Raw genomic sequence first — 16,095 nt, 5'->3', positions numbered from 1 at the left:
GCCTGGGAGACAGCAACAGAAGTTTTGCTCTCAGTTTGTGAAGGTCACCCCTGACGGGGAGAGAATCATTTAAGTTTTGCTGTGAAAATTGATCACATCAGCATGACAAGTCTTTTTTGTGTTGTCGATGCTCTGAAGATCCAGAATACTCTTATGTGTGAAGATCTGCTTTTTAGGATGAAGCAAGAACAAAGGATCCTATAACCTAGACTTCCATAAATCAGAAAATAAATGCGAAACTGAGAGGAGCAGGTCCCTACATGTTTCTCTAGGCTGACTGTATGTAATGAAACGCAGAGACTTGAGAAAATGTTTTGCACTGTTAAATTAATCAAACAAGGAGGCCATTAGATGGATGAGGCTCTAATGCCACTGTAGCCTATGTAAGCAACCCAAAATCTAAGTCTGTAAATACCTCAAGGTTACGAAATCAAGAGGCTAATTACAAGCACTCTCAAACAGCCAATTAGGCGTTAAACTATAGACAAATAACCTTTCTTTGCTTCTGCACTTCTCTGTCTAAGTCTAACCCCTGGCTCCTGTCAGCCAGGGTTCCTAAACACTTCCGGTTTGGTGCTGCCCCATTCGAATCAATTCTTGCTTAAATAAATTCATAAAAATTTCAATATGCCTCAGTTTATCATTTAACAGCACCATCCTTCGAAGTGTGTGTGTGTGTGTGTGTGTGTGTGTGTGTGCGCGCGCGCGCGCGCGCGCGCGCATGCGTGCATGCTCGTGCGTCTGACGATTTAATAGTAAGACTGGGTTCTTTCGGGTAAGGAATTGTGTTTGCAGTCTTTTCCAAACATTTTGAATTGTAATATACAATTGATTAAAAGTTAAAACATTCCAAACAAGAAAGAAAGAGACCATTTAGGAGGGTAAATATCCCCAAGGTTTTTTTTTGTTTGTTTTGGTCAACTTGAGCCCTTAAACGTTTAGAGAGGTAACTGTAATAGCCAAATGTCTACTGGTATTACTTAACTTATTAATTTTCTTATGCATCCATGTTTAATACCACATTATATACAAATATATTAGTTTAGAAATATTGCTTATTTCCATACCCGCATTGCATTAAACAGTTTTACTCAACCTCTTCACATGCATTTTCAACATCACTGTCTTAATTGTCACAAGCGCCTTTTTTTGAGCAGTTTTCAACAACTTTCATTTTCACTTCCATCTCAGTGCCTCAAAATACAGCACTTTTAAAATTTTAGTTTGATGCTATTACATGTTACTGGAAATTTATCCAAAGCCTAGGGACTCTTTCATATAACATTAGAACAGTTGTTTATTATTTTCATTTGTCCTTTATATGTGTATTAGAAATCTCCAAAACATAGCCATTTATTTAGTCTGTTAGTTTTTAAAGTGAGTTCTTAAAAGCCTTGTTTACAAGACTTTCAGTACTTCCAAATATGAAGTTCTACTTCAAGAGATAACTACTAAATTTCTTTGTATTTTTACTGATTCATCTAGGTGACCTCAATAAGTACCCAAAGGTGGGATTCATTAAGGCTAATTTCCAACTAATGCATTTTCCTGAAAAACTTTGTTTTTCAAAATAAACTTGTTGAGAAAGAGTTCTGAAATAGAGACTTCATAGGCGTTCTGACATAAGGTAACTCATTTTTTCTGACCTTACACTGGGGCAGGCATGAGAGGTGCAGAGAACCAGCAAAGGTAAAGAGGCTGAACTGCAGATCAAGTGCAAAACAACTTAGGAGAAAGTTTAACCGGGTGGGAGCAGGGTTCATGGCATATCAGCTCCCCAAAGCTCTGGAAGTTGGAGACCCCCACTGGTTTGGGGTCTTCAGTTGATTTACTTCACCTTTTCTAGCCTCAATTCTCAATTCCATCTCTCTTCGTTTAACCTCACCTTTTAAAATTGCCAGATTCCACCCATAGCTTTCTTATCACCCAGGCTAATGTGACGGTGACTCCTTATATGGTCCCTCCCTGCCTATAGAGCATGTCATGTGGATTCTGACTTCTCTCTTATGTCTCCTCTGTTCACTCATTACCTACCCATTAATACAAAGGTAAATTAGGAGAAGGTCCATGCCGGCCTCTGATTTCCCGTGCCTTGTGGAATTTCTCTAGTCCAAGCCCCGTATCTCCTCTCCTATAAGAGCTTGTTCTGCCTTGTTTTTTCTGGTAGCAGTCTCTGCCAGGCCCAAGATTCATTCGGCACCATCACCAACTAGCAGCTCACTAACTCTGCCAGCTCATTCCTGTGCCCAGTTTCAATCAGAGACTGGACTTATCTGCTGGTCCAGAAGGAATTCAGAGACCAGAAACAGTGACTTATGATCTATGTCATACCAAAAGAGATATGTGATTAAAAGTGCCATAAAGAAATTGTCAAAAATAATTTCTCACAGTTAATAATGGCAAAAGATGTCACTTGTTACTTCCAGCATTCTAACTGCAGCAGCTGATTAACTGCTTTCCTTGCAATGGCCCAATCACCTAGAGACACGTTTGGTGTGGCCCTAGCTCTACAACACAGAGGTGAGGAGCTACAGCCCTAGGTGGTGGAAAGAACAAGCAGGTTCTTATGAGAAGCAGGTGAAACTAACCCCTACCCAGGGCCAGGTTAAGATATATAGTAGCCCTAAGGATGAAAATGTACAATGCCCTTCCTATATGTAATTCAAAATTAAAAGGCAAAATTATCTGTGGTAGGTTAATAACTGTTCTCAAAGATATGCCCATGTCCTAATCCTTGGAACCTAATGAATGATGCCTTATATGGAAAAGAGGTCTTTGCAGATATGATTAAATTAAGGATTTTGAGATGAGATTATCCTGGGTTATCTAGGTGGGCCCTAAATACCATCACAAGCACCTTTATAAGAGGCAGAGAGGTTAGACATACATAGAAGAGAAAGATGTGTGAAGATGAAGACAAAGATTGGGATGATGTAGCTTCAAGTCAATGAATGCAGGCAGACACCAGAAGCTGGAAAAGCCAAGGAACAGATTCTACCTGAGAGCCCCTTGAGAGAGTCAAGCCCTGCTGACACCTTGATTTCAGACTTCTGGCCTCCAGGACTGTAAAAGAATAAACTTCTATTGTTCTAAGCCACAAAGTTTGTGGTAATTTGTTACAGCAGCCATAGAAAACTAATACATTAACCCACAAAATAAATATAAAACAGTCCAACAAAAATGCTGTTTTTTTCTCCCTAGTTTAACTCCTTTATTGATTTCTTTATGCAATATTAACTCTAGAATTTTATCTAAGTCAATTTCTTTTTTTTTTTTATTAATTAATTAATTTATTTACTTTTGGCTGTGTTGGGTCTTTGTTGCTGCGCGTGGGCTTTCTCTGGTTGTGGCGAGCAGGGGGGCTACTCTTCATTGTGGCACGCAGGCTCAGTAGTTGTGGCTTGAGGGCTCTAGAGCACAGGCTCAGTAGTTGTGGCGCACGGGCTTAATTGCTCCGCGGCATGTGGGATCTTCCTGGACCAGGGCTCGAACCCATGTCCCCTCCATTGGCAGGCAGATTCTTAACCACTGCACCACCAGGTAAGTCCGTCAATTTCTAAGTTAGGGAGAAGTTTACTGAACAAGCTTCAATGTGGATTAGTAGCATAAAGCACATCCAGACTCCAATAATATATTTGAAAAAGTATTTCATGATATTAATGTGGACAAGATAGATGTAATCAGATCTAGCTGATATCAAATTTGAGTGAATTTATAACTGAATAAACAATTCTACCAAAAGGTACTGGTAAATACTTATTGATGAAACTTCTGTGCAGCTTTCTGTGCTGAGACGCAGAGCGTTCCTCTCAGTCCTGTCCTGCGCAAGATTTTCATCACAAATTTGGATGATGATAACAAGCTGATCTGGTCAGCAGATGACATGGAGGTGCTGTGCTATAGAGAACAAAAAGGGCTCTTGACAGGATGAAATGATAGGTTGAATTTAAAAAGATGTAACTTAATATAGACAGATTAAAAGTCTCTAACCTAGATTTCACAATTTAACTGCATGGGTACAGAAAAGGAAAAATCTGCTATAAACTCCCTACATAAAATAATAATAAAAAATGATACGAAATGCTACTGTGTCCCAGAGATATAATAATATATATATATAGATAGATGATAGATAGAACGATGTTTCTCACAAACTTTGTCGGGTAGGATCAAGACAACCTACACAATTTGCAGGTCCTAGTGCCAAATGAAAGTGCAGAGCCACTTGCTTAAAAATTAAGAATTTTAAGACATCCAGAGCACAGCATCAATCTTTCTAAGTGTGATTACACAGACTGTACACCCATGGAGTCAGCCCTACACTGGTATTATTTTACACAGTACCCATTCATACAGGAATCTGGCTTATTCAGTACTAAAACTCCAGCACAAGCCACAGAGACTGGAACAAAAGAGTCATTCAGTGGATATAGATATTTGTAGAATGAAAAACTGGCTAAAAAGAAAGTGATGAATCTGTCAACATCTTATTTACTAAGTAGACAAATAGCATTTTATCCTGGAAAGGGTACAGACTTTAATTGTAAGAAGAATTTCCAGTGTTTAGAGAATCTTAGGATTTAAAAAAGTTTTACTCCCTCAAAACTATTTTTCAAAATAAAGTCATAGGAAAATTCTAAATATATGAATTTGTCAAAATTCTCCTATGTACTGTGGAAAATAGTTTCAAATCGAAAAATAGTTATATAGAAGTCAAAGGAAATAAGTAAAGTTCCTTAATGCCCCCAAATAGATTCCATGGCCTGTTGGAAACCCAGAAAACAAACTAACAAAACATAAAATCTGTGAATAATGGCACAAGACAGATCAATGCTGACATTCCATTTGTATTTCTGCATAAGTTGTTTCATTTATGTGGAAAAGCTTACAGGTTAATTTTTTTAAGAACTTGCACTATATTTATATAATCTTACAAAATAAAATCTAATTATGGAAATGTCAAACATGACAAGCTTTTAAAAAAATGTGAATGAAATATTTAAATGTTTCTATAAATTCAGTTGCTAAATAACCAAGTTTTGAAATACTAGGGATGATAGAAAAGAAAGCTGAAGAGACACAAACCTGAAATGATTTCATTTGCAAAAAATGAAAGAAAATACTTAATACTTAAACTAAGGAAAATTGTGCATATATTCTATTTGATAAATCTTATCCTGTTTTAAAGATATAGATATAGCATTTATTAGTGCAATGTTACTTCAACTGATTTCATCAGTATATATTTATCAAATACACAAAGATAATAAAAATACCAGCTGCAGTGCAGAAACACTCTAACAAGCTAAGCTTACTTGCATTATGGAACGGCCACTTAAGATATAAAACAAAGATCAGCAAATTTTGCTTAGACGGAAAATGAGACAAACAATTGCATGTGGGAAAAATCTGATTTAAATATTGATATTAAGAGTTATTGATGGGGCTTCCCTGGTGGCATAGTGGTTAAGAATCCGCCTGCCAATACAGGGGACACGGGCTCGAACCCTGGTCCGGGAACCACATGCCACGGAGCAACTAAGCCCGTGTGCCACAGCTACTGAGCCTGTGCTCTAGAGCCCACGAGCCACAACTACTGAAGCCCGTACGCCAAGAGCCCGTGCTCTGCAACGAGAGAAGCCACTGCAATGAGAAGCCCACGCACCGCAACGAAGAGTAGCCCCCGCTCGCCGCAACTAGAGAGGGCCCGCGTGCAGCAACGAAGACCCAACGCAGCCAAAAATAAATAAATAAATAAATAAATAAATAAATTTGTAAAAAAAAAATTATTGATGTAATTTATGACATTGCAAGGTCATGCTTAAAGTAATATAAAATAATATTTAGTTATTCAGTAAAAGGATTCTGTCTTTAATCTAGAATCCTCCACGTGTAAATGAGAGACATTACAGATGGGACACTGAAAAGGGTCCCACAAGCAATAAGTTAGACAAACGTATAACATATACCCTTTTGGAAATTCATAATCACTTTAGCGTATTAATAGGGTTTGAGTAGTCCTACAGTAAAGATACTTATTTAACTTTGTTTAACCCATAATGCCCAAAACTTATTTGAACTCAGTACCCATTTTTAGGTAGGAGGGAAGTGTGGCTTGTTTACTTGTTTTGTTTTTTCATGTAAAATTTCATGTAAAACATTTTGGGATGGTGGTATTTTCTGGGGTTTACTTTGAGAATTGCAGCTCTATACCAATCAAACATGAATAAGTAGGAATATTGATTCTGCTTACATTTAGTATTTAGGAGTTTTCGTAATTTATTTTACAGTTAAATTGCATTTTTTTTTTGCAAAGGCAATTTTTATGCAAATATACTGTCCAGAATCAGAAAGTTAATACTCTTGCCCCTTACTCTTGGTCATATCACATTTTGAGATTTGTGTCTGGTGCAGGACATTGGCTGACTGTAGTGTGATACAGGTTATCAATATGGGTAGTGGGGAGGTTTGAAACCATTCTCAAAGATGTACAGTTGAAGGACTGCAAAGGGATTTAGGGCACGATGGTTTCTGTGCCACTTATTGACCTGTTGTCTTTCAGCTCTAAACTCACTCTTCCATATTCTACTTTGTGAAGTCAGGGCTGGGACTCTGCATATTATTTTATTTCTCTTTAGAGATAAAAGAGCTGGAAATTTAGCCAGCTGGAGTCCTTGTAGATTTAGCCAATAGTGGGTGCTGAAGGAAGATTGGAAGGCAGGTGGAGGGGAGAAGGATTGGACTCAGACCTGTTCTCTTGCTCTCAGTGTCACTCTAGCAATGACACTTCACCTGGCAGTAGCAATGGACCCCAGCAGCAGTTCTTCCCAGTTACTAAATTCTTTCTGCATGCCCAGAATTGGTTTTATTGCGCAGTCTGGGCTTTTAAAAGCAGTTGGTGGCATAGCACAGTATTAAGAGCACAGGCTCTGGAGGCAGACTGTGGATTTAAATCCCAGTTCACTCTCCAGTTGTATAACCTTAGGCAAGTTATTTCACATACTAGTCCTTTGTTTCCCAGCCGGTAATCATCACACATTTACCCTGTTGGGATGCTATAAGGAGTTAATGAGTTAATATGCTGAGCATAAACTCTATAGAAGTGTTAGCCATTATTAGTGTGTGAAGCAAGAACTGTGCTACTTCTGCTAAAAGTGACGGGGAGATGGTGGATTCAGATTTTAATAGAGGGAAGAAAGTTTGAAGGAAATGCTGAGGAGTACTAAAAAGAAAGAGGTAGTGCAACATGAAAGTGGTAAGCAGCGATGAGGGCCCAGTTTAAGTTGGAGATCATGAATATGTATTGCAGCCATCTTCAAGATTTCCCCCCCTTCAGCCCGGTTGTGGACCTGAAGACAAGTATTTGGATGGATCCAACTGGAAACTGTGACGGAAGAACAATGAGGTGTTGGAATTCAGAACCCTGAGGATAGGCTAAAGTGAGGGACCGTGGAATCTAAGCTAGATGTGTTAGAAGGGAAGGGAACTCCCTGGAGAGAGAGTAGAGCGATCCGGACTGGAAGATAGAAAATTGGTGTTTCGTGGGTGTTTGAGCGACAGAGCCGGAAGAATAGGGGATCGTGGTGACCTGACATCCCTAGTTCCACAGATGCTCTTCCGAGGCTAGGAACTCCACCTTCCCCGCACTGGGATTGGAAGATAGCTAAGGGAAAGGGCGGGGCCCTCCCGGCCAGGATAAAGAGAATTGTGACGGGACCGGGCGGGGCTCGCGGGCCGTAGGTGGCGCGCCCGCGAGGACTTGGCGGGGGTCCGGCAGTGGGCGCCGCGGCCCTGCGAGGCTCTGCAGCATGTGCCTGTGCTGTAGGGAGGACGACGCTGGCCAAGTCAACGCCGTGAGTCCCCCCGGGCCCTCAACGCCGCCTCTGCCGCCCTGGCGCCGGCCTTCCCCCCTCGGAGGCCGCCTCGGCCGCTCGCGCTGCTGGCCTTTACGCGGGGGTTGGTGCTTTGGGGTTGGGAAATCCCGGGTGAAGGAGGCAGGCTAGATTCTGGGCTGCAGGACCCACCGGGAGGAGGAAAAGCCCCACCTCTCACCTGCTGGGGGCCAGGCGCGTGCAGTCATCTGTTTGTTGAATGACTTATTGACCCAGCATGACAATATTCAGTACCAACAGAAACATGAATTTTTGGATTTCTTGTACAGCCTTTCCTTCCAGAATAAATCTCAGTAGTCCCGGTAATGTGGTTCATAGCAGGTTCTTTTTTCTCAAAATACTATCTCGTCTTCCACCCCAATGTTTACTTTGATGCTCTTATTCTGATCCTGCCTCTTGCAGTTGAGATAATAAGCATCTATTACATAAATAGAAAACAGTAGCATAGGCTTCCGATTATAATAGCTGATTTTTCTGTTTGCTCATGACTTTTATTTTATTTTTTAATTTCACATGTTATGTAGGAAGGCTCAAAATGGCATCATCCTTCAGACGTCACTGAAAGGCAGGTAATGTTTAAATAAATAATTATGGGTAATTCAAAAGTGTGACTTTATCTTGTTCCTTTATGTGTGATCGTCCCTAATATGACAGAAGTTCTATTAGCTAGACACTTCTGTGTTATCTTTCTTGAGACTCTGGGATCTTGTGACTACTATCAGAACGAGTCTTAACTAGGATAACCTGAATGGTTTAATATTCTCCTTTTTTGATGTAACATGTGATACATACACAAGGATATTTGTAGCATACATAATTTTAAAGCAGGGTAACAAAATATACCTCCAGTTTAAGAAAACATGAGTATCCTTGAATTCATCTAGGGGCTGCTTCCCTACCCGACCTCCCTGTGTCTCTCCCAGAGGTAACCACTACCTTGAATTTTATTTTTATCAAGCTAATCTTTTTCTTTAATAGTTTATCACCTACATGCTTCTAGAAGGATATTGTTTTTCTTGGTTTTGAACTTTATAAACATAAGATCACACAAAATTCATTGTATGATTTATTCTTCCTTTTTTTTTTAAAAAAAATAAATTTATGTATTTATTTATAGCTGCGTTGGGTCTTCGTTGCTGTGTGCGGGCTTTCTCTAGTTGTGGCGAGCGGGGGCTACTCTTCGTTTTGGTGCGCGAGCTTCTCACACGGTGGCTTCTCTTGTTGCGGAGCACGGGCTCTAGGCGCGCGGGCTTCAGTAGTTGTGGCACGTGGGCTCAGTAGTTGTGGCTCGCGGGCTCTAGAGCGTAGGCTCAGTAGTTGTGGCGCACTGACTTACTTGCTCCGTGGCATGTGGGATCTTCCCGGACCAGGGCTCGAACCTGCGTCCCCTGCATTGGCAGGCAGATTCTCAACCACTGCACCACCAGGGAAGTCCTATTCTTCCTTCTTAACATTGTTTTCTATTGTCCATATTGTGCACTATTGTGCACAGTTAATGAAGTGGAAATAAAGAGTAAAAGTTTCATTTGAAAACTCTACTGAGGTGGGACTTCCCTGGTGGTCCAGTGGTAAAGAATCCGTTCTGCAATGCAGGGGACGCGGGTTCGATCCTTGGTTGGGGAACTAAGATCCCACATGTCGTAGGGCAACTAAGCCCGCACACGCCACGACTACTGAGTCCGCACATCTCAACTAGAGAGCCTGCATGCCGCAAACTACAGAGCCCACATGTCCTGGAGGCCGTGCGCCACAACTAGAGAAGAGAAAACCCGCACACCACAACTTAGAGAAGAGATAAAACTCACGCACCACTACTAGAGAGAAGCCCGCGCGCCGCAAGGAATGATCCCGCACGCCGCAACGAAGATCCCGCGTGCCCCAACTAAGACCACAAAAAAAAAGAATACTGAGGCTCCAAAATGTTTTCTTCATCTATAAATCACACATTTGCAAAAAGTTTTTTTCCTACTTCTATGTAGCTATGTAAGCTGTATGCACTGATTGTGTTTATCTTTTTTTATGGACACAAACCGAAAATGTTGTCAGCATGCTATGCTGTTAACGTTGTAAATGTCTTCTTTCCTTCTAATTTTCCCAAAGTCCACAGATAAACGTGTACAGCGTATGCAAAACCTAAGGAAACAGAAGAGGAAATTTAATAAACGGTTTTCAAGGCCTGCCCCTGTTCCAGAACCAGGACTCCTAGTAAGTGTAGAGACTCCACTGAAATTAACAGACCCTTAAATGCAAGAGGCATCCTCAATTTTTCATTTATGTAACACTCTAAATTTTGTTTCTTTCCTTTCCTTTGAGAAATCAGTAACTGCAGTCTGGGAAGATACCTTAAAACTCCTCTAATCAAATTCTCATCTGTTATTTAAATCTCTTTTGTAGTTGTCTCCTGGAGATGATGTGGTTTAATGGAAAGAGTGTGGTCTTTGAAACCTCAATGTTCTGGATTCCAGTTTTTCCTTTGCGTATATTATCTGACTGCCTAAAGTTATTCACTTAAATCTTCTGGATTGTATTATTTGGAGAATAAATCACAAAATCTCCTGCCAAATAGTTTTTCAGCCTAGGCTTGAACCCTTGGCAACATCAGAAAACTCTACCACAGCTTATATTCCATCTTTGCATACCTTTGGCAAGGATTTAAAAGTTCTTCCACATAACATGGTTATATTGCCTCCATGAGCCTTTTACATGTGGTACCAATTACACGTCTAATAGCCAGTCATAAATCCAATGGCCCTTCCACTGGAAAGTCCTTCAGATATTTGAAGACAACTGTTACCTCCCTTCATATGCAGACTTTTCTTAAGGGTGAAAATCCCCAAATTTCCTCATCCATTCCTCTTCCACCTTAGTAGTGAGTCCTGGCCTTATTCAGGCAATTTCCAGGATCAGGATTATATTTCATTATAGAAAGATTTGGGAAAAGTTGTATTTCTGATCATTAAGATTTTTTTTCTGTTGGTTTTCTTTTTGAAAGAAAATATTTTATAAGCCCAACTAATGGATAGCTATGTCAGTTAGGAATTTCTAACTTCATCTCATAAGAGAAACTCAACTGCAATGGTTTAACCACATAGGAGTATTTTTTCTTCCAAACGAGAACTCCTGACCTAGGCAGTCTAGGGTTGATAGGGTGGTTTCAAAAATCATCGAAGAAGTCTCAGGTTCCTTCTGTCTTTTTGATCCTTCACACTTTTCACATGACTTTTATTCTCATTGTCTCATAAAAGCTTCTACATAGGTAGAGATTGTGTCCACATTCCAAAAGAAAAAGATACAGGACAAAGGGTGAAAAGTATACACCTGCTGAATCGGTTCTTTTTGATCAGGAACATAGCCTCTTTATATGTATGTATGTATTATCTTGTTTGTGGTGATGGTTTCATGGGTGTACACGTGTCAAAACATTTAAAAATGTACACTTCAAATAAATATGTGCAGTTTATTGCATGTCAACTATACTTCAATAAAGCTGATAGACACTTCCCCGCACAAACATATATATATATATATATACACACACCTTTTATACACTATTACAATATTATACAGGAGATTTTTTATTGCCCTAAATATCTCCTGTGCACTATACGTTCATCCCTTCCCTCTTCCCTCACCCCTCTCAAGCCCCTGGCAATCACTGATCTTTTTGCTATCTCTATAGTTTTGCTTTTCCCAGAATGTCATATGGTTGGAATCATACAGTATGTAGTCTTTCAGACTGACTTCTTTCACTTAGTAATATGCACTGAAGTTTCCTTCGTATCTTTTCATGGCTTGATAACATTTTTTTAATCCATTGTATGGATTCATTCACCTATTGAAAAACATCTTGGTTGCTTCCAATTTTTGGCAATCATCAATAAAGCTGCCATAAACCTTCATGGGCAGGTTTTTGTGTGGACATAAGCTTTCAACTCATTTGGGGAAGTACCTAGGAGCACAATTGCTGGGTCATATGGTAAAACTATGTTTAGCTTTGGAAAAAACTGGCAAAACTGTCTTCCAAAGTAGCAGTATCATTTTGCATTCCCACCAGCAATGAATGAGAGTTCTCTGTTGCTCCTCATCCTTGGCAACATTTGTTATCAGTGTTTGGGGATTGTAGCCATTTAGACAGTTGTGTAGTGATAGCTCATTGTCTTAATTTGCAATTTCCTGATGATATGTACTCTTGACAATCTTTTCATATGTTTATCTGCATCTGTATAACTTTTTTGGTAAGGTGTCTGTTCAGACCTTTTGCCCACTTTTTAATTTTTTTTTTTTTTATTGTTGAGTTTTGAGTCATTTGTATATTTTGGATACCAGTTCTTTATGTGTTTTGCAAATATTTTCTCCCAATCTGTGCTTTGTGTTTTCATTCTTCTAGCAGTGTCTTTCCCAGAGCAGAAGTTTTTAATTTTAATGAAGCTTAACTTATCAACTATTTCTTTCATGGATCATGCTTTTTGTGTATCTAAAAACTCATTGCCAACTCCAAGGTCACATAGATATTCTCCCATGTATCTTCTAGAAGTTTTACAGTTTTGCACTTTACATTTAGGTCTGTGATACATTATGAGTTCATTTTAATGAAGGGTGTAAGCTAAGTGTCTAGACTTTGTTTTTGCATGTGGCTGTTGCTCCATTTGTCCCGGCACCACTTGTTGATCAGACTACCCTTTCTATATGGTACTGCCTTTGCTCCTTTGTCAAATATCTGTTGACTATCTGTGTGGGTCGATTTCTGGGCTATCTATCCTGTTCCATTAAATAGAGTATTTATCTGTTCTTTTGCCAATACCACACTTGATTACGGTAGCTTTATAGGAAATCCTGAAGTCAGATAGTGTCAGTCTCCTAACTTTGTTCTTCTCCTTCAATGTTGTGTCAGCAATCCTGGGTCTTTTTGTTTTCCCATATAAAATTTAGAATCAGTTTGTCAAAATCCACAAAGTAACTTTCTGGAATTTTGATTGTATTGTGCTAGAGCTATAGATCAATTTGAAAAGAACTGACATCTTAATAATATTGAGTCTTTCTGTAAATGAACATTGTTTCTCATATTTATCTAGATCATCTTTGTTTTTTTTCATCAGAATTCCTGATCTTAGCTGGAAAGCATCTAGTTACTCATCATTAAATAGGACGTTACGGACTTCCCTGGCGGTCCAGCGGTTAAGATTTCACCTTCCAAGGCATGGGGTGGGGGTTCAATCCCTGGTTGGGAAGCTAAGATCCCACGTGCCTTGTGACCAAAAAACCGAAACGTAAAATAGAAGCAAGATTGTAACAATTTCAATAAAGACTTTAAAAATGGTCCAAATCAAAAAAAAATCTTAAAAAAAATATGATGTTAGCTGTAGGTGTTTTGTAAATATTCTTTATCAAGTTGAGACACTTCCTCTCTATTCCTACTTTGCAGAAAGTTTTTTTTTAATCATAAATGGGTGTTGGAGTTTGTCAAATGCTTTTTCTACTTCTAGTGATATGATCTTATGAGTGAAGATCAGAGAAAAATCTCTTTTTGCTTCCAGCAGTGGGAGGGGAAAAACTACCATTCTGAAATACTTAGAGCTCTCTGTTCTCCTAATAGGGCATGCCCTCAAGGAAAACTGTTTTATCAGGACCTAACTAATTTGGGTTTTATCAAACTCTAAATTACCTGGGGGAAGGGAAATGCCCAAATCCAGACTTTTCTACATAAGGTATGGAAAATGTCCAACTGAAGTTCTTATCTTCACTCAAGGAAGTATGAAGACCTCCCTAAGAGGGCCTCCCTAAAACTCCCCACCAACCCGAGTTTTTAACTTTCAAGCTAATCCATACTGAGCCTCAGCAATTTGTCCATTAAAGTTTAAGTGTTCCTCCCAGTATTGGCTCTAGCAGCATTGTTTGTCTCTTCAGTTTTCAGCACAGCAATTTGCCCTGTGACCTCAGTTCTGTGATGGATCTAAGAAAAGTTGATTTTCAGTTCAGCATTTTTCTGGTTGTGAGAATGGGAGTGATGATTTCCAAGCTCTTTACATGTCAGACTGGAAACCCCCGCTTATTTTTCTTTGATTAAAACTGAGTCACTGGCCAACCCCTAGCTGCAAGTATGTTTAGAGTGGTAAAAAATTGAAGTGGCTTCCTTGCTGCTCTAAAGAGTATTGAGGTTATATTAATGTGAAAGAAAGTATCTTCCTTTCCTTTTCAGGCTGTGATCATCCTCCTTGTGTAACTAACTCATCCTCCTCCCAGAGTTTCTGGAGTAAATGCATATTATGGATAAATGTTTAGTTTAGTTTCACTGTGTTTTTCGTATCATCAAGGGAGTTTATGTATTGCCACATAGAAACCCAGGATCTGCAGCTTTACAGTTATTGTACTGTCTTAAATATCTACATAGCTCCTCCCGTGCTGATGCACCAGTGTTTATAATTCCATCTCCATAATCATGGTCTCTCTGATATGTATTAAAATATGCCTGCACAACATATTTTACATCTGCACAGTTATGCCTTAGCAAAGTTTAATAATGGGGGATGTGGCGGAGAAGGGATTCCTGAGACCACCTTTCTACAGGGTATGGCAATTGCCACCACTTCTGAACCCTTTAACTCTTGATTCATTTTCACACAATTAGTTTGGTTAATCTTTCTATCCCTTTTCCAGTGCTGATATCTTGTGCCATTGATCTCCTCCTTTTGTGCCTTGCCCTCAATACCAACCCATTTAGGGTGTTCCATTAAAAAGCTCCTTTTTCTTTCTTGAGCTACCAGATGTGTCTTATAGAAATATCTACAAAATGTTCTTTATCAATTATCCCACCAACTCACTTGAGCTTTCAGAGACAACTGAAATGTCTCACAAATAAATACAAATATAAAAAATAAAATGCATGATCCATGAAAAGCCTGAGCTCAATCTGGTACTTAGTATTCATTGTCGTTAATACAAAAATTCTGGAGTTATCTTCAGAACATCCAGATATTTTCTTTTGGCAGTACTAGGCAGTCATGAAAGTTCTGATATCCTGTAAAGGAAAAAATACACGCTTTTCCTGAAAAAAAGAACGTCAGGGGCTCAAAGGTCCAAAGTATACACTATCCTAGTGTTTCTTCTATATATTGACCAAAATATATAGTACCTCCTATTTAAGCTCAGGCTCTCCCTGCTTCTCAAATGTGGGCTAAGATAAATTTTGTTTGGTTTAATTTCCAAACCATTGTGGACTGATCATTCTGTAACATGCAATCAAAATGTTATAGCAATATCAAATTATTATAAACGAACATAAATGTTCACTCTCAATTTCTCTACTAATCTTGTTGCAAAGTAGTAATGAATGTAAGATTAGCACCAAAACCAGACCACACAGAATAACACTACTTTGTACATCTTAAATGGTTTGGGATGAAAATAAAGGTCTGAGTCCATACGTACAAGTCCTTTATTAACATGGATTGTGCCCAGTAGAACAGAAGATGCAGGATGAGGCTAGAGCACTCAGTTGTGAAAAGTTTGAAAAAGTAGTTTTTGTTTTCATTTTGTCTGTTTAAAGTCTCTATAACAAAAGTTTTCACCTAATTATATAATTATAATATTCATGCATATTAAAATTATCCTGAAATATTATTTTAAGGTTCAGTTCTTGCTGATACTGATATACATAATCTTTCCATTTTCACTTATTTGTCCCTCTTGTTCACTTCATTTTGGGTCATTTCAAGACTTCAAACCCTCAATAGATGCATATAATATACCTTCTCAGTCAATCACATACCATAAGACTTGGGAAGAAAAATCCTTATGTTTAACATCTCTGTCATATCCATTATGATCAGAAATGCCTTTACCCTTTCTCCAGATTGTTAGTTTTGGTTTCTGCAAATTCTTTTTACTTGTAGCATTTGTTGCTTGACTCATAGAAAAAAATGTCTATGTCATATTTATTCCCAGATATGATTTATTTGATAATAGTGCTTCTCATATCTGGCTTCTATCTGAATGTGACCTTGTTTTAATTTAGAATAGCGTTTCTAGCTCTTTATACAATTCTTTTAGTATAAGAAAGGCTTCTCCCTCTGAGACCTTTCCCAGAGAACTTATAGTTTGTATAAACTTTTCCTTATGTATATTTTGATTGAATTTATTTTTCTTTGTGTATTTTAATCTCTTCTAGTGGACATAAAGCTGAAGTCTGTATGGAAGAAATCATGCC

At 38.8% G+C, this 16,095-nt stretch overlaps 1 protein-coding gene across 1 annotated transcript; it reads left to right on the top strand.

The window, feature by feature from the left end:
- The first annotated feature begins 7,755 nt into the window (after nucleotides 1–7,755).
- Nucleotides 7,756–16,095, top strand: CCDC179 (coiled-coil domain containing 179). The gene is made up of 4 exons (XM_061203976.1): nucleotides 7,756–7,853; nucleotides 8,417–8,461; nucleotides 9,993–10,097; nucleotides 16,057–16,095. Exons 1-4 carry the CDS (start codon nucleotides 7,809–7,811, stop codon nucleotides 16,063–16,065), a joined length of 204 nt encoding a protein of 67 aa, XP_061059959.1. The 5' UTR covers nucleotides 7,756–7,808; the 3' UTR covers nucleotides 16,066–16,095.

This window comes from Eubalaena glacialis, chromosome 10 (genome assembly GCF_028564815.1).
Source record: "Eubalaena glacialis isolate mEubGla1 chromosome 10, mEubGla1.1.hap2.+ XY, whole genome shotgun sequence".
In the NCBI taxonomy this organism is placed as follows: Eukaryota; Metazoa; Chordata; class Mammalia; order Artiodactyla; family Balaenidae; genus Eubalaena; species Eubalaena glacialis.
The sequence above is the reverse complement of the archived record's forward strand: the minus strand, read 5'-3'. Positions and strand labels throughout refer to the sequence as shown.

Excerpts from the sequence above, each read along its gene's own strand:
- CCDC179 (XM_061203976.1), top strand. The coding sequence starts at position 7,809 with ATGTGCCTGTGCTGTAGGGAGGACGACGCTGGCCAAGTCAACGCC. Across the intron at positions 7,854-8,416 it reads ACGCTGGCCAAGTCAACGCC|GAAGGCTCAAAATGGCATCA; the intron begins GTGAGTCCCCCC and ends CATGTTATGTAG. Across the intron at positions 8,462-9,992 it reads CAGACGTCACTGAAAGGCAG|TCCACAGATAAACGTGTACA; the intron begins GTAATGTTTAAA and ends ATTTTCCCAAAG.